The sequence below is a fragment of the Notamacropus eugenii genome, chromosome 2, assembly GCF_028372415.1.
Source record: "Notamacropus eugenii isolate mMacEug1 chromosome 2, mMacEug1.pri_v2, whole genome shotgun sequence".
In the NCBI taxonomy this organism is placed as follows: Eukaryota; Metazoa; Chordata; class Mammalia; order Diprotodontia; family Macropodidae; genus Notamacropus; species Notamacropus eugenii.
In genome coordinates, this window is record NC_092873.1 from 252,359,703 (window position 1) to 252,379,475 (window position 19,773).

At 38.9% G+C, this 19,773-nt stretch overlaps 1 protein-coding gene across 2 annotated transcripts in view; it reads left to right on the forward strand.

The window, feature by feature from the left end:
- Window positions 1-19,773, forward strand: part of SYTL3 (synaptotagmin like 3) — an 81,252-nt gene that overhangs the window by 13,157 nt on the left and 48,322 nt on the right. Inside the window, exon 3 of one of the 2 annotated variants that reach the window (XM_072643817.1) lies at window positions 9,136-9,200. In XM_072643817.1, the coding sequence (XP_072499918.1) occupies window positions 9,136-9,200 (65 nt within the window). Of the gene's footprint in view, window positions 1-9,135; window positions 9,201-10,481; window positions 10,698-19,773 lie in introns of those variants that run through there. The other variant, XM_072643818.1, reaches the window with a different exon arrangement.

Here is a 19,773-nt window from a genome sequence, read left to right on the forward strand (position 1 = left end):
AGTGAGCAACTCCCCATTTGGTCCTACCTTGCTCCTTTCCTTTGGTGATAATCTTCCCAGTAGTAGCCTCAAGATGTCATCCCATTGAGCCTGAAGTTTACCCTTACCTCAACTGATTTTGTCTTTAAAATTTGATTTTAGGGTGCCTTCCCCCCACTTACCTTGAGCATAAGAGTTGCCAATCATGTCTCTGAAATACCCATAAGATAATGATCTGCTTTTAAAAATTATTACTGAGGTAACTGGGCAGAAATACCTGAATGATTGGAAAAGAGATTTAGTGTCTCATCTGAGGTCGTACAGTAGTAAGGAAGCAACCCTAATCCATATCTCCATTCACAGAGCCTGACTCCTCCGCGCGTTATTTTCTATGCAAATTTAACCCATTGATAAATATCAAGAAGAGATAAATTAGCTTAAAGGATGACAAAATCTCAGTGTTGGGACTTCAGAGGTTCAATTTAAAGGTCCTAGGTTGACTGCACTGTCATTTTAGCTGGAAGTTCTTGTTTATTTTTTTTAAAATATGACTTGGTAGAAGAACAAATGCCATTCTTAAAGACTGTCCTCAAAAAGGTTTTTTCCTATACATAGGGTGAAATCTTATGATTGACAGATACACCTCCAGGGATGTTAAATGGTAGAATGAGTACTGATAAGCTTGCCTGACTTGTTCTCTTGTGTTGCAAAATATGTGTATATGTGTATGTATGTGTGTGTGTGTGTATATATATACATATACATATGTATGTATATGTTCTTTACAAGGTAACATTGTGTTAATTGCAAGTGCTGCAGGTGGATGATTAGCTGGGGTCAAGATTGAAAAGGAGAAGACTGAGTTGGATTGTATTGGAGAAACCAGAGTATTTTTAAGGATCCCCATCTGCTTCATACCACTGAAGTCCAAAGGTTGAATTCTCAGGTTATCCTAATGATGCTATGTCGCAGTGGCATTTGGAAGATCTTTCTTAGGAGTGTCTAAATTGCAGGTTACCCTAAGGGCAATGGAGATATAGTAGAAGATATGGTATCTTGTAGGATCAATGAAGGATAACAGGTGGATGGCCTGAATGCTGCACTAATACTCCCAAATGCAGTGTGTCCTCAAAGTCTTAGTGCAGTAAGATTTTTGGGATGCTACGGCCATTCAGTCATTTTTCAATCATGTCTGACTCTTTGTGGCCCCATTTTGGATTTTCTTAGCAAAGATGCTGGAATGGTTTGCTGTGTCCTTCTCCAGCTCATTTTACAGATGAGGAACTAAGGCAAACAGGGTTAAGTGACTTGCCCAGGATCACACAGCTAGTAAGTGTCTGAGGCCATATTTGAACTCACAGAGATGAGTCTTCCTGACTCTAGGCCCAGCATTTTATTCACTGCATCACCTGACTGCTCTAAAACTTTTAGGATACCCTGTATTTAAAGAATCAGAGGAAACATATTAGCATATTAGGTGCCTCCTCTACGGCAGATTTTCTTTCTCCCCAACACCTTCACCCCTTACATTTCCCATGGTACTCATGTCTTTAGGAGGATGAATAAGTGGTATTTATCAGGCACCTGTCTTGTTTGCACAGTTATTTATAGCATGCTAATAATAAAAATAAATTCAATTCGAACTGTGCAAAAATGGAATGGGTTGCCTCTGGTGGAAGCAGGCTTTGTCTCCTTGCTGGATATCTTCAGGCAGAGGCCAGGTGGTCCCTTTTGGCAGTGTTGTAGAGGGGATTTTTGAACAGGTATACATTGGACTAGACGGCCTGTTAGAGGTCCCTTTTAATTCCATAATGCTATAAATCTTGGGGTTGATTCCTGGTCAAGGTACTTAGCTTTGCTCTTCCCCAACCATAGACTAAATCCCTATTCTTTGTCAACCATCTGTCTCACAGATGTATGTATTGGTCACAAGGATGAATAGATGAAAGAGGCTGAATGGATCAGCTTCTATTAGAAAAAGAACTGCAAAGCATATATATTAAAGATATTGAATCAGAGCCAAAGTGTCATGTCTGAATATGAAAGTCAGTACATTCATCAGAGGGAGGTTTTCTCAGTCCAGTACACTGGTTTTATTCTCACTCTGATGAAACATGTCATGTTTATTAGGATGAAAGAGACATTCTTAGGGATAGAAAGTAGTAATAGAAAGGGGTACTTCAAATGAGAATGTATTTACTGCTCCATTAGTCTCTGTTACACTTTCTTGGCATAGTTCCTTCCTTTAAGTGCTAGAAAGGAAAAAAAGGACGCATGGGTTCATATCCCCTTATTAATATATTAGCTTAGATCACAGAGAGTCAAGTTTCTTTCCTGTTGGAAGCAGTTTCTATAAATCAATCAAACATTTATTAAGCACCTACTACCTTCCTGATATTGTGGCAGGTTCTGGGCATGTCACAAAGGAAAAAGAAACAGGCTCTGCCCTCAAGAAGGACATTCTATTCAGGACACAATTAAGTCGAAACAAAATACAGACACAATCAATGCAAGGTAATTATGGGAGTGAAGAGGGAGAAGCCACCAGCACCAGCTAAAGCACCAAGAAAGGCCTTATTCAGAGGGTAGTTTGAAAGCTGAACTTTGAAAGGAAGCAGGGATAGGAGGGAGTGCGTTCCAAAGAGATGCCCAGAGTCAGGAAGCAGCATATCGCATATGAGGGCAAGTCTGACAGGACCCTACATTAATGTGTAAAAAAGCTAGAAAGACTTTAGAACCAGCTTGTGAAAGGCTTTCAATGCCAAACAGAATCGTTACTATTTTATTCTAGAGGTAATAGGGAACCTGTAGAGTTTATTGAGCATGGGAGCAACATGTTCAGACCTATGTTTTCTTCATATAATTTTGGAGACAGAATAATAAAGGCTGGACTGGAGAGGGTAGAGACCTGAGGCATGGAGACCCATTAGGAGTTATCGCCATAATCCAGGTAAGAAGTGGTAAGGGTCTGAAGTAGAGTAATGGTCTTTGTAGAGGGAAAGGGATAGATGTGAGTGGTGTGGAGCCTGCGGTTGTCCCAGAATTCTTAAATGATTTGACCCCTTTGCATGCTATAGATCAGAGCTGAGCCAATCCCTTTTTCCAACCTTACACTTAGTTCCAGGCTGCAGGAACTGTCTTAAAAATGTATTGTGAAGCTTATAAATGCTCAATGAGTATTTCCCAAGGACCCTTTCCTCAGCAATGAGAATGGTTACCAGCCAACTGATGCATAATACACTCTGACAGTTTGTGTCAGATGAGTAGAAAAGAAGCTCTGTATGTGTGTGTGTGTGTGTGTGTGTGTTCGATATTAGTGTGACTTTGTGGTGGACAGACAGGCTGATGAAAACTGGCAAATTATTACTTACATTAATAGCCTTTGTATTGTGTTACCCCACACACCAAAAAGCTCTCTCTCATAATGTATATTTTATACATAATATAATATATGATGTACGTTATATCTATATATTAATATATACATATACTATTTTTATACACACATATACGTATATACCCATATTATATTTTTGCACAATACACATACACATGAACATATATATAGATATAACTACACATTATATACACACACACATATATACATATACACACTTGCACACACATGCACACACTGATATTTGTGCATTAGCATCATTCCTCTCTCTAATCTCATACTCGGCAGTTACCAGCTGTTATCAAGGCACATTTACAATGTCTCACAGCTCTCCTTCCTTTATATTTCCACTGGTATCACTCCAGCACAGGCATCTTCGTTATCACCTATTGCCAATTTCAATAACCAACCCACACATTTAACATTTTCTTTTCTCTTTCCCCTTCAATCTGTCTGTCCTAAACTACAGTTCTAACCACATTGCTCCCGTGTACAAAAACCTTTGGTGGTTAGGATAAAACATAAATTTTTTCATCCTAGCATTTAAAGCTCTCCACATATGTTTTCTACAAAAACTCTGTCTTATTTTTGGAGCACTAGATAGAACTCTGGATTTGGAGTCAGGAAGACCTGAGTTTAAATTCCTCTTTAGCTAGTGACTCTAGTCAAGTCACCTAACCTTTCTTAGAGACTCAGTTTCCCCATTTGTAAAATAGTCATAATAATAGTTAACTCACAGGATTGTTGTGAGGATCAAATGGCATGTTTGTAAAGCATTTTGGAAATTTTAAAGAGCTACGTAAATATTAGCTGCTTCTGCTGCTACCACTCTTGATGCTACTGTTCTCACTACTTCTACTACCACCACTACTATCATTATAACTCTGTGTTACTCCTTGTTACTCTAGTACAGACTGTGGGCTCATTCTCCCAATTCCACTCACAAGGGTAGGAAAAGTTCCTAGACTGTGATCACTATTTCTTCTCTTAGGGGGTTTAGGAGTAAGACTAAGGGGTTGGGGATATTCCCCTACCAATATCAATTGGTCAGTTAATCTCTCCCCAGTATTAATTATCCAACTGATATCAATTAGCTTTTACAAAGGGATGTTTACTGAGAGGTAAAGCAAGGACGAAAGTACAGCAGTATCTCCTACTTCTCTATATACCCACTCAGGACTATGGACAGTCAACTAAAACTTAAAGAGGCCCCTGTAAAACATTCTCCCCAACATGTTCATTTCTGGGTGGGATGTAGCTAAAGGATAAGTGGCTCCCTTGATCAGCTGAATTGGCTCCTCAGTGGGCTGTGTCAAGTGGGTAAACTGGTTGTTTCTCAGTCTCCTAGCCAAGCTTGAATGATGAAACTACCAGAAGACTCAGTTATCAACTCTAGCTGGTAGACTTCTGATGGTTCTCTCAATTTTTTGAGGCTCATAAGGTTGTAAACTGGTCTCTTCTATCTCTGATGCTCATTTTTCCATGATGAGAAAAGAATAAACACTATAAGACAAGAGAAGCATTGGAGCCATGGGTTTAGAGCCATATGGCAGCTGGGTGAGAGACAGAAGGCCAGAGGCCCCTCCTCCAACCAGAGATCCACAGGACTTAAGAGCCACCACGAAAAAGGAAGGAAATTCATCTGTTCAAGTTGTTGTATGCACATCAGTTCTGCCTCAGCAGTCAATTAAAAGACTTTTCATTATCTCAAAGTAAGCCAGGATTGTGCTTGCTCCAAAGCAGTGAGGAAAGGGCCCTTGCACCATGAATTTACAGAAGCAGGCTAACCTAGAGAGAGTATTGTACATACCTTAAGTACTGGGACCTCATAGCCTGGAATGCCGACTTCCACAGAACAGAACCTGTTTTGCTTTTGCATTTGTTTCTGAATCACCTACATCACACGGTTGTTGTGGAGAAGGCAATTTCCAAACTTCAAAGTGCTTTGTAAATGTGAGTTATGTTGATTTTTTATTATTCCTGGGGCTTTGAAGGTAGCAGGCACTTAGAAAAATGTTTGTTGTATCACTTCTAGAGGTATTGTTAGTCTGATCTTACTGAGGTTCTAGATAGCTGAATATTTTATGGTGTCTCCAGAAAGCCAAAAGAGAAATTCAGTTTGGTCCAATTCAACAAAAACTTATTAAGAGGATATCATATGGAAATTAACAATAGATGAATCTAAAGTTTTAGTAATAAGCAAATATTGAGTACCTACTGTGTGAACACAAGAGAAATAGAATAAATGATTCCTGCCCTCAGAAGAGTTTATAAAATAGTTTTGATCAACAGAATGTACACATTTGAAACAACTAATAAAAAGCTACAAATCAATATTTAAATAAATATAATGTGACTTGTATACATGTCAGAAAAGTCATGACATCTCAGAATTGGAAGGGACCTCAGAGAATCCAACTCATATCTAAAAAATTATTCCCCCTACAATATATCTGCCCACCCTTTGCTTGAAAGACTCCAGCAAAGGCACCAGAGGAAGGGAAGGGGGAAGAGAATAAGTATTTATCAAGTGCCTATGATATATGCCAGGTACTGTGTAAATGCTTCCAACCTGGTCCACTTTTTCTTTTAGACAGTTTTCATTGTGAGGATGGGTTTTTTTTCTATCCAGCAAACTTAAATTTACATCCTTTGAGATTTTCACACATTGCTCCTAGTTTTGTCTAATGGAAACAAGCAGAATAAATCTAGTCCCTCTTTCACCTGAAAGTCTTTAAAAACCTTGAAGAGAGCTATCTTGTTTGTCTTTAACTCCTCAGTGCACCTACTAATAGGTGCTTAATAAGTGCTTATTGATTGATTGACTGGTGTCAATCAATCTTATCTTCTTCAGATTAAATCTTATCTTCTTATCTTCTCCAGATTAAAAATCCCCAATTCCTTGAAAAGATACTCAACTTGCATGAAGTCAAGATGCTCCGCTCTCCTGGTTGTACACTACTCAGCTATTTGTCTTCTAAAATACGGCGTTCAGACATGGACACAACACTCCAGATGAAGTCTATCTGGGGTTGAATACTGTAGAAGCATACCTTCCTGGTCCTTGACACGATGCCTCTTTTAACACAAACTATGATTGGATTCTTGTTACCATATTACACTGTTGACTCACATTGTGCTTGAAGTCTGCTTAAACCCCCAGATCTTTTTCAGAGAAACTGCTATCTAAACATTCCTCCTTCCATTTGGTACCTACAAACTTGATTTTAACTCAGATATATCCCTATTGAATGATAAAATTTAATCTCATTAAATTTCTCTCAAAGATCTCTATGAATCCTGATCCAACATGTTAACCATACCTCCCATCTAAAAATTTTATAAGTTGCCTAGAGGCAGCTGGTGATTCAGCAGATAGATTGCTTTGCCTAGAGTTAGGGAGACTCGAGTGCAAATCCAGCCTCAGATACTTACTAGCTGTATGAGCCTGGGCAAGTCACTTAACCTTTGTTTGCCTCAGTTTCTTCAACTGTAAAATGAGGATAACAATACCACATACTCTCCATGGTTGTTGTGAAAATCAAAAGGGATAATATTTATAAAAGCATTTGGCACATAGTAGATGCCTTATAAATGTTTATTCCCTTTCCTACCCTTTATTCAAGTCATAGAATTATAGATTTAGATCTGGAAGGGATTCTCTAATCCAACCATATTTTTACAAATGAAGAAAACTGAGGCCCAGAGAAGTTATATGACTTGCCCAAGGTAATATACATTATAAATGAAGAAAGCAGGATTTCAATCCTCATTTCTCTGCCTCCAAATCCAGCGCTCTTTTCATAATACTATAGTGATATCAACAAAAATATTTCCACCAAGCCAAACACAGACCTCTTTGACACCTGATTCCCAGGGAGAGTCTACTCAAACTTAAAGCATACTCCCCACCAAGTGTACTTCTGAGTATGATGGAACTGATGGGCAAGTGGCTCCCTTGCTCACTGGAGCCTCCTTTCAAATAAATATCAGATGGTTTAATGACAGCTCTTTTTGGTCTAGCAATATAGGCAGCTCTGAATCCACCTAATGGCACCCTCTATCCTGTACATCTCTAGTTTGTACACAAGAATAATGTGATGGGCTTTATCAAACACTTTGCTAAAATCTAGGTAAAAATATATCCCTAGCAAGGAATCCTTGTCTACTAGGCTAGTAACTCCATGTAAAGTCTACCATTACCTGTTCTTGATGAACACATTTGTAATCACTACATCCGTTTCTAGGTGTTTATTAACTATCCCTTGAACCAAGGATGTCAAGCTCAAATAAAAATGGGGCCACTAATCTATACATAAGGATCCCTGTGGGTCTCCTATTGACTTAGTTTTAAAATGTAATGTTATCTGTGTTCTATTGTATTTTTGTTTATTTTGTTAATTATTTTCCAATTGCATTTTAGTGCCATTGTGGCCACACTAGGGAGTATGGTGCTGCATGTTCTAGAATTTTCTCAGAAATTAAAGCCAAGCTTACTGGCACAGATTCCGTGTCTCCCCCCCTCCCCATTTGAAAACTGGGACAACCTTTGCTATTCTCTTTTGCTGTGGCCGCTCTGTTCTCCACAGTCTTTCCGAGATCCCTAGCAGCAGCTCAGCACTCCCTCCCACCGGCCGCCTTCATTTCTGACTCTGGGCTGCATCTTAATGGCCAGGCGACCTGAGTTCATTGCAGGCTACAAGGTGTTCTGTTCTATTGGCAGCTTCTCTCTTTTCTTGTGTATCAACTTTCTTTTAGCCACTGTTGGTTGGCCTCCTCCTTTTGAGCCAAAAATCCATCTCCTCGGTAGAGGCAACAGGAGCCAAATAAAAATGGGGCAGTTCTACCTTTGCCTGCATTATTGCTTATAATTTTCCCATCCATCTTCATCAGTGGTCCTATATTCCTTCTTTGATCCTCAGTATAACTTAAAAAAAAGTGCAAAAATTGAAAGAATATTTTGTTGAGCTCAGCATTCCTTACTAGCTTCTGCCCAGTCTAAGCTGAAGTATTAATGACACTGTCCCCACAGGGGCTTTTTGCATTTTTGTATTCATCCTGTTTCTTACCTTTGTACCCAAATTCTGTGCATGTTTTTCTTATCTAAATTGTTTGGGAAGTCTCCTGTGCAGCCCCATCTTTTTATTTTTTTTAAAAAATGACTCCCTTTTTATTCTTTCTCATTAAAATTGTTTCTCTTTGTATCTTCAGACATGGGGCAACTCTACATGTTTCCTGGTCTGACTTGCATTTTCTATGGTATTTTAATCCATGGGATGCTACCTACCTTTTCTCTGAACCCTGTGTGGACTTGGTCTCCCAAAATCTAAGGCCCAAGTCAGATTGTGCCCTGCTTTTCACACTTGGTTGGAATGCCTTCTCTTCATTTGAGTCAATCAAAATGGGTTCTTACATGGCTAAGGTACCAGAGCATAGCCTTACTTACAGGTAGGATGTGGTACTTCGATTACTTTGCTCAGCCAGCCTAACTTCTGATAATATGCACAGATTAATTAATAATCATCAGCTAGTAATAATATATATATTGGTTAAATTAATCAAGAGATAGCACAGTATAGGAGAAATGAACACTACACAAGGAGTCAGGAGAGACCTAGGTTGTCTATCACTGTGCGAGCTAACCTCCCTGTGCCTTGTTTCCCTCATCTGGGATTCTCTGGGCAGGAGGCAGAACAGGATTCCATTTATACTTTTCACATCTCTTTTCCCTGAGGTTTGCCTTTTCACTTGTTTTTCAGAGATATAAAAATAAAAACTGGAGAGTGGTTCTTTGAGGAACGAGCCAAGAAATTTCCAGCTGAAAGTAAGTGCCATAATTTTTAGTTTTTATCAAAATAAAGCTGTATAATAATATTTTTTAAATAAGGAGGAGATGAAGAGATTTAGAATTTAAAGCCTTTACAATGGTTGGCATGTCATACACAGTGTTCAAGGCAAGCTGAGTGGCTCACATCTCACACACAATGGGCTTTCCTGCCTCCACAACTTTGTTTTATTTAATTTCTTCTTTCAGGTTGTAAATGGCAGAGCTAGGATTTGAATGCAGGTCTTCTGACTCCATAGGGCAACTAGGTGATACAGTAGAGAGAGTGTTGGGCCTAGGGTCTGGAAGACCTGAGTTCAAATATGGTGTCAGATACTCACTAACTGTGTGACCATGGGCAAGTCACTTAACCCTGTTTGCCTCAGTTTCCTCATCTGTAAAATGAGCTGGAGAAGGGAATGACAAGCCACTCTAGTATCTTTGCTGAGAAAACCCCAAATGGAGATGACTGAACAGCACAATTTCTGACTCTAAGTCTAACTGCTCCATGTTGTTTCCTTTCAAATACAGCCTTTTGTTGTAATTATATATATATGTATATGTATGTATATATGTATACAGACACATGCGCACACACATATACATATACATAAATGTATGTCTTTCCTGTTGCATTGTAAGCTTCTTGAGGACAGGTAGTGGATCTTATTCATCTCAGTATCCCCTCATGAACTCATAAAGTATAATTGTTCATCAAATGTTTGTTGAGTGACTACAGTAGACATGAAAAATTGTGAGTCACTTATTCAAAAAATAAGAATAATAGGTTTGCAAAATGTTTTATATAATATATATACATATATGTGTGTATCAAAATTTCATTTGGTCCACACAACTTTATCCCCATTTTATGGATGAAGAAATTGAGAGTTGGAGAAATAAATTAACTATTTCTCCAAAGTCATCCAATGAGTAAATATCAGAGCCCTGTGGATCAGCTCCCTTTCCATCTTACCACAGAACAAAGTTGGAATTCAAACCTAGCTCTTCTGAGTGCCTGTTCTATTCAATGGAATAATAAGATAAAATGCTAGGTATGAATTCATAAGGACTATGGATATGGATGGATATATGTGTTGGTTTGCTTTGTGTACTGTGCTTTTCTTATAAAGTCTACTTTAAAAAATTAATTTATTAAATATACTTTATTTCATAAAATATTTCCAAATTACATTTATAAAAATATTTTTAAAATAAATTTGAGTTCTAAATTCTCTCCCTTAAGCCTCTTTCCCACCCTTTGTGAAGGCAAGCAACATATCAATAGATATGTCAAGTTATGCAAAACACATTTCCGTATTAGCCATGTTGCAAAAGAAAACGCTCACACACACATATGTACACACATGAAAAATAAAGTGAAAAGTGTGCTTCAATCTGCACTCAGGATTCAACATTTCTCTCACTGGAGGAGGATAGCATTTGTCATCATGGGTCCTTTGGAACTGTCTTGGATCATTGCCTTGATCATAGTAGGTAAGTTGAACTGGCCAACTTTGCCCGTACCTGACACTCCAGGTCACGGATTGTCCGTGGGCTTGTAAAGGTGTTTGGTTAGAGGATATGAACAATGAGTTAAGGGCAGACCTAAATGGACAGGAGAACACTTGCATACATTTCCATCAAAATGACACAGTTTAACCAGCCTTCCTTCATCAAGGATGATCTCGAGCACATTTACTGATAGCGGTAATATCTGTAGCAGTGACTTCTGATAAGAGACATCAGAACAGGAAACCAAAGTGTTCAGGACGCTTCTCATTTAGAGGGAGTGGAACAGTTCAAGATATATAACTATCTTAAGAAAAACTGAAGATTTGGGTTAGAAACAAAAACCAATCCCTCCATTTATTTGGCTGTTGGAGGTAGCTAGATGACTCAGTGCATACAAAACTGGTCCTAGCATCAGGAAATCCTGACTTGAGTTCCAAGCTGGCCTCAAACACTAGCTCTTCGACCCTGGTCAGATCACTTAATCTATCTGCCTCAATTTTCCTCAACTGTACAATTCCCAGGATTGCTATGAGGATCAAATGAAATAATGCATGTGAAGCACTTCACACAGTGCCTGGCACATAGTAGGTGTTTAATAAACAGTTGTTCCCTACAATTAAAAATTCATTGATTCTAATGAATTCCAATTTTGTTCTGTGGTAAGATGGAAAGGGAGCTGATCCACAGGGCTCTGATATTTACTCATTGGATGACTTTGGAGAAATAGCTCGGTTTATGACAAATCTGTTTCTGGGGTGGAGAGTGCTAAGGACTTTGGTGATGAATTTTCTAGGTCTGTAGTAGCTGCAGCTGCTGAAGAGGTGGGGCCTCTAACACCTGTAGGGCGAGTTGTCAAGGTTTCATCTCCATAAGGGTTGCTTCTTTGGATGACGGCTGAGAGGGGAGCAGGTTGGAAGGAAGGCTGGTGGCCTGGGCTAGAGCTATAGTTCCTAAGGTTTTTAGCCTTATCTGCTAGTGGCAGTCATTGTTGTTGTTGGTGGTAAGGATGGTAGGCCCCTTCTCCACGGGGGTTGGTTCGCTGGATAATACACATGAATACAAATTTTCCAGCAAAAGAAAATTTTCATCTTGTGTAGCCTCTTTCAGGAAAAGAAATGTCAGCATGAGATTTATTGCTAAGTTCTCTTGGAGACAGAGATAATAGAGATATCTCTAACAGAGATAGTTTCTGGCCTGAGTTGCCCAGATGAGCCCAAAATGAAACTGGCACGGAGTCAAGTGTAAACCTCTGAAAGAAGAAGATATTTCCAAGTTCTGTTTTTCATAGCTACTTGCTGCCAGTCTTATGTTTAACTTTCTAAACAAGAAACTTGTAGGCCATTAAAGGAACTTTCAGTTTTGACCTCTTAATGAATTCTCCATTAAAAAGTATAATCACCAGGATTGTCATAAACGGAGCTATTTTCTAGAAGTCCAGTAACCATAACCATTGAGTTCAAAGAACCTCCAGGTCTGAAAGACTTTTATTTTTAACCAAATTTTCTGTAGCTCTTTCTTTGCCATGGTTGCTTAAGATTTCCTCTAAGTTATCTTGAGGGCTTACTTCAGGGGGGAAAAGCTGGAAAGTTTCCTCCTTACTCTTGGAAGTTCTTGTCTCTGGGCATGGAGAAGGTCATGTGTGCCACCAGAGCCAGTGAGAATGAATAAAAGATGGGGAAAATACAGCCAAGTCAAAAAACAACAACAAAAAAGCAACACCCCCAACACTGCCCTCGGAGTAAATGTGAGCGTTCCATTTCATATGCTATCAAGATATCAAGAAGAGAAAACAAACTCAAAAGGTCCCCACCTTATTTTAGTATTTGCAGGTTCTCCATAGGCCTCTTCAAGAGGTCTTAAAATCTTCTTTTCCTGTTTTTCTAGGATATTACATGTCCCACATGTCTTCTCTCAATCAATCGGTCTTTTGAGTGCTTTGGGTGCTTAGCGTCAGCTGAAACTGTTTATTTTGACACCTTTTCTAATAACAATTTTAAAAGACAAACTAGAGGAAAAAACCAATGAACAAACTTTATCATTGCTGATGAGGGCTCTTAGCACTGACTTCTTCCTCAAATTGTTGTGGTCATGTTTCAGTCATGCTGAATCTTCCTGACTCCATTTGGGGTTTTCTTGGCAAAGATACTGGAGTGGTTTATCATTTCCTTCTCCAGCTCATTTTACAGATGAAGAACTGAGGCAAACAGGATTAAGTGATTTGACTAGGGTCACATAGCTAGTAAGTGCCTGAGGCCAGATTCGAACACAGGAAAATGAGTCTTTCTGACTTCAGGCTCTCTAGCTGCCCCTCTTCCTCAAATTATCCTATAATCAATGGTCTGTTTACATGTTGCAAACCTCAGTAAAATATAAAGTCCTTGAGAACAAGGACTAGTTTTCATCTTGGGCTTTGTATCCTTTTTACCTACCACAGCCTTAATAAATGCTAATTAAATTCAGTTGAAATGCTGCATACATTGAAATTCTTTCAACACTCAATTTTATTTTTTGCAAGTTCATATTTCAACTCATTTTACTGATTTGAAATTATTATTTACATGGTGTAGAGGATCCAAAAACATTGGCCCATTTAGTTGGAAATCCCCCAAATAACTAATAAAGTGCATTCTGTAACTGAAATGCAAAATGTTAGACTTTAGACATCCTGACTACATTATTGAGTTAGCGACCTCTTCTGGCTAACATGTGCAATGGGAATGATTTCACTAATATTTTGCAGTTGTGACATTTTGTGACTTCTTAGTTCAAGTATATATAATAAAGCAGGAAACTGAGATCACTTTTGATACTAGTAGCTCATTTTTCTATAATTTTTTTTAATTTACAAAGCACATTACTCTTGACAATGCTACAAGGTGGGGAGGATTTTTTAAAATAATATTTCATTTTTCCCCAATTACATGTAAAAACAATTTAAACATTCATTGTTTTTTTTTTAAGTTTTGAGTTTCAAATTCTATCTCTCCTTCTCTGCCCTGCCCCCCAACCTGAGATAGTAAGCAATATAATATAGGTTATATTTGTGCAATCACGTAAAACATTATCATATTAGTCATTTTGTGCAAAAAAAAGTGAAAAATAGTATACTTTGCATAGAATTTTTCATTATGAGTGGTGGTGAGGATTATTATTTTTATTTTTCCACATGTAGAGACTGAGATCTTAAAAGGGTAAGTCATTTTGCCCAGTATCAAAGAGCGGGTAAATGACAGCGTTGAGCCTCAGACATGGGCATTTTAACTCTTTCCATTACATCAGTAATATGTTATTTAAAAGGTCTTTTTTTTCCAGTGGAAAAGACTACTTCTAACCTTCACTAAATTGCTACTTATTGGAGAACAAAAAAATTTAGAGAGGTAATCCATTGAGATAACCACTGGTAACTGTGGCTGTGGTCCACTCAAAACTTAGGACAATTACTGTATTTTGTTTTTATTTGAAAAATATTGTATTTAATTGAAAAACAATATTGATCTTAGCTAGTTTGTTTTGACCCCTAAGGAATTATTAGGAATTGTTCTAATCAGTTATTAGTAGATTAAGTGCTAGCATTGCCATACTCAGTGTGTTTTTTGAAGAACTAGATGTTGAGGTTAAACAATTTGCCCAGGATCTCATACAGCCCATATGGGTCAGAGGAAGGATTTGAGCCCTGGTCTTACTGACTCACAGGCAGGACTTTGATTCCCCTCACTGTGCTACCTCTCATACTGAAACCCTAGGTGGTCAGAAACAGGCCCTGAATATTGAGGTGTCTATACCTCAGTGTTCCCAGGGACTTTTAAGCAAAACAAAAGCAAATTAAAAAAAACCCTCATTACGCAAGTTCAGTGAGAGGGGAGAGTGGACTATTAATGCAAACATGGAAGCCATTCAGCAGAATGTCTGCTAGGACAGGATATGAGCAGCAGAATGACAGGGCAAAAAGTAGTTCTTCGGCCTTGTAGCTAGGCAGAAGATTATTGTTTAATAGTAGAGGAGCTGGTGGAGAGCAACTGTGTGCCAGGGTGATACATTATTATGAATTTGACTTCTACAGAAAGAAACTCATGGCTGAAGCAGTCATGCCATTCATCTTCTCTTATCTTGGAGGCCAGAGTGTCCCATCCCTGTAATGCGACCTGACCTCAAGCTTTCTCCTCTGCTTAGTATATCTAATCAATGCCAAGTAGCCTTTTTCTTTCAATGTGATCTTCCTCCCCCCTCTCTCTTTCTTTCCTCCTCGCTCCTCTCCCTTTCTCTCTCCCTCTTTTCTTTCTTTCCCTCTCTCTCTCTCTCTCTCTCTCTCTCTCTCTCTCTCCCTCTCCCCCACTATGTCTCTGTGTCTCACTGTGTCTCTGTCTCTCTTTCCCTTTATCTCCCTGACTGTTCCCTTTTTCTACTCTCTGTCCCTGTCTCTTCTATCACCACTATTGCCCCTACAAATATCCGATAGTTGCTCTCCCACTGCTCAGGTGCACTGGTGTGGATAGGGGCAGCGGGGAAGATGACAGCTGCCTATCGAGATCTCACTGTACCAAAGGAAAGGAGACACAAGATGTTGCCCCATCCTTGACAAAGGCTTGCTTAGGAAGCATGGCTTGCCAATGAAATTTCTTCAGTATGGCATTTCTTAAAATAGTCTGAATACAGAAACTGCCCCCTCTCTTAAGTTACCAGTGGTCTGTGAATTATCAGATCCAATGGCCTTTTCTCAATCCTCATTCTTCTTGACCTCTTCTCGCAATTCCCCTCTTTTCGATTCTCTCTTCTCTTTTCGTTTTTTCTACACCTCTCTCTTCTAGCTTTCTCCTAACTTCCTGACCTTTCCTTCTCAGTCTCTTTTGTTTTTGTGACCCCCGCTCTCCCAACGTCCTCTTCTCCCTCTATTCTGTCTCACGGATTCAATTCTGCAGCCAGGGGGTGCAGTGGATAGAGCACCAATGCAGGAGTCAGGAGGACCTGAGTTCAAATCTCACCTCAGACACTTGACACTCACTAGCTGTGTGACCTTGGGCAAGTCACTTACCCCCAATTGCCTCCTCTTGGGTCATCTCCTGTCATCCTGATGAATATCTGGTCACTGGATTCAGATGGCTCTGGAGGAGAAGTGTGGCTGGTGACCTACACAGTCCTCCTTCATTCAAAACAAAGTTAAGTGCAAGTCATGTCATCATTTCTCTGATGGCATGGTCTTCTTCTGCAATGAAGGACGAACACACACACACACACACACACACACACACACACGTACGATTTCAATTATTATTCTGTGAAGATGATCCTCAGATTTATTTGTCCAGCCTTAACCTCTCTCCTGACCTCCAAACTCTCTTCTCCAGCTACCTATTAGACATCTCAAACTGAGAGTCCTGTAGACAACTTAAACTAAATATGTCCCAAACTGAGCTTATCTTTTCCCTCAAATATTCCTCTCTTTCTAATTTTCCTATTACTTTTGAGGTCTCCACTATCCTTCATTCACTGAGACTCACAACTATGGTGTCATCCTTGATTTGTCACTTTTTCTCATTTCTCCATATTCAAACTATTGTCAAGTTATGTTGATTTTACCTTCACAGTATTTCTCACATATACCCCCTTTCCTCTGATGCTGACACTAGTTCAAGCCCTCATCATCTCTCACCTAGACTGAGTGGACTGCTTGTTGGCTTCCCTGACTCAAATCTCTCTCACTCCAGACTGTCTTCCACTCAGATATCAAATTGATATCACTAAAGCACAGGTCTGATCATGTCACCTCTCCCTCCTCCCCTACCTTTGATGAACTCCAGTGGCTCCCTATTATCTCCAGGATCAAATATGTAATCCTTTTTTTGGCTTTTAAAGCCCTGCATAATGTGGTTTCTTCCTACAATTCCAGTCTTCTTACACTTATCACCTCCATATCTTCCATGATTTAGTGATTGGCTTTCTCATTTTTCTTACTCAAGACACTCTTTCAACTGCATGAACTTTCACTGGCTGTCCCCCATGATTAGAATTCTCTGTCTCTCCTTGTCTCTGCCTCTCTGGCTTCCTAGCTTCCTAGCTTGAAATTTCGTCTTCTTCAAGAACTCATTCCTGGTTCCCTTTAATGTCTTCTCTCTGAGATTATCTCCAGCATATCTTGTATACATTTAGTGTGTTCATATTTTCTCCCCATTAGACTGCTTGATGGCAGGGACCTTTCTTTGTTTCCCCAGTGATTAGCACACTGCCTAGTATACATGAAAGCACTTAATAAATGCTAGTAACTTTGGCTTGACAGTGATGGTACCCCTTAAATCTTCCATTCTCCAAAATCAAACATCTCCTATTCCTTTACTATTTTTCATATTACATGGACTCAAGACTTCTCACCTTTCTGGTTTCCCTCATCTGTATTAGCTGTGGTGTAGCAATACATCTCTTAAAATATGGCATCCAAGACTGTTCCCAGTACTATAGACCCAGACCTAATAAAATAAGACTATCCTCTCCCTTGTTCTGGATGCCATACTACTATTAAGCCTAAGACTGTAATATTTATTTTGACCCCATCATCCTACTGTTGATTCATCTTGAGTTTATGTTCAACTTAAATATCCCAATCCCAAGATTTAGGGCTGAGTAGGTACTCAATAAACACTCATTGAATTGAATGAACCATAGGATGTTATAGAATCTTGCCTTTCAAGTAAATTTCACGTGCTGAAATTTCAAGTTTCTTTATCTGATCTTCATATCATACTCTTACACTAACCTATTTTTTTAGACTTACTTCATATTACTCTTCCCTATATACTCTACAGGTTCTCAATCTCTTGTTCTCATCTCTGTGATTTTGTTTTCTTTAAAGTATAATTGACAACCATTTCAGTATTATTGATTTTTTGGCAATCCTATGTATTTTATTTTGTAAATAAAGAAAACATTATTCTGAGAAGGGTTCATAGGCTCTGCCAAACCACCAAAAGGATCTATTATTTTAAAAAAGGTTAAGAACTGATCTGTCCTCTCCACAAACTGCTTCACAGGTACCCAAATGTGCCTTCCATTTTTCTAATCTCTGTGACTTTTTCTTATGCTGTCATAAATTGAGAAATCTGGGGAAAAGGAACATCTTTGGCATTTGAGGCTAGAGACATATACCTCTCAATTACAAATATGTTGTCTTCATTGTGCAAATGAAGAGACTCAGGGACAGAGAGAAAGCAAAAAAAAAAATGGGACTTAGGAAAGAATTCTTTATGATTCTAGGGAACAATGACATATGGTATAATCCAGTTTAGATATCAGTAGCCTTTAGAATATCGAGGATCAGAGGTGTTATGGTCCTTCTACCCACTTTCTCAGACTGAGACCCAGACTGAGACTAGAGAGGTCTCCAGTTCCTGGACTATCCTGCACTTAGCTGTGCCCAACTGAGTAAAACAGAGAGATGTCTGAAATTTGTGTGTGACAGATCTTATAATGACACAGAAAGACCCTAAATGATCACTGGAAGTGATAACGTACTGGGATTGAGATAGTTACAGCTATTGTAAGTGGTGACCATACCCTCTCTTTGACTTTAGTTCCAGTGACACAGCAGACTTGTAAGACAGAGTCTGAATACCACTGCAGTCCCTGAGTTGGACCTGGATCCTGGGTCACTGGCACTGATTAGACAGAAAATAAGTTATCTGAGTCCTTTAGGAATAATAGGAAGTCAAAAGTCAAGAGAACTTCAATTTTAAGATTGACCTATTACATTACCTGAAGTGTGTCACTGATGTTCACTGACCTCAGTTTCCCCCATGTTGATGTTTAGTCATTTTCAGATGTGTTTGACTCTTTATGACCCCATTTAGGATTTTCTTGGCAAAGATACTGGAGATACTTCTCCAGATCATTTTACAGATGAGGAAACTGAGGCAAACAGGATTGAGTGACTTGCCCAGGTTCACATAGCTAGTAAGTGTCTGAGGCTGGATTTGAACTCAGGTCTTCCTGACTCCAGATCCAGCACTGTATCACACATACATGTATACATAGACACACATACACACATGCATGTATGTATATGTCATTAAAGACCTGTTCTATAGCACCTTTAATTTTCATGCTGCTCATTTATCTTTGGATACTCTTCAATCTCTTCTCCAAATCAGGCATTTTAGAGTCACACAAACTGAAGCCAAGAGAGAGAGTCATTGAATTGCTTAGGGTTACTGGTTAGTAGAGAAAAATAAGGATTTGAACCCACATTTAATGACTCCATCCATGCACTTCCCTCTAGAGTTCACAGGAGATAACAATACTTTTATTGTATTTGCTGTGAGACTATGCCAGCCAGGCATCCTGGTACAGTGGACGTGATAAAATTGTAAAGTCTTAAGAAGATCTGAAAAGAACCCCTAACAAAAAATTCTTGCTTTTCAGCTTTGAGGTATAGATTTCCTTTGCCCATGTTCTCTGAGATGTATTGCGCCATATATTTACATAATGCCTTTTTTCTTAGTAACTCAAGCTCTTTCACAGTGGCTATTTACTAACACTAATCCTTTCATCACAACCCTTGGAGGCCCTCTAAGCAAGTAAGTTAGACTATTATCTTCATATTCTAGCTGGGGAAACAGTGGCATAAAAGGTTTTATATTAATAGTTTAATAGTAGGAAATAAAACAATGTCATTTCCCCTCCCCATCCTCATTGTTGTGCTAGGATTCTGTATCCATCCTGCTGCATATATCTAGTCATCCTTTGGAAAGAAGCATAACTGGGGATACCTCTCATGCAAAAACTACCCTTATCTCCAACTCATGGCCTGTTCTATATAAAAAAATATATAAGTTTTGGAACCAAGTGTCTGGAATCATTCAATGAGTCAGAGACATTAAAACAGGCATGAAAAGGACTTAAGCAATTTGAAAGAAGTAAAAACATTTGAGTGAGATGAAAGATGATAATGATTGAATAAAGAGACTCAGTTGCACCCTGACTTGGAAGGGTCTTGGATAAAATAGCAAGCTATTTTGGAATTCAGGCATTCAAATGTCTGACCAGTCCAGTGGTAGAAGCAGTTCAAGCCAAG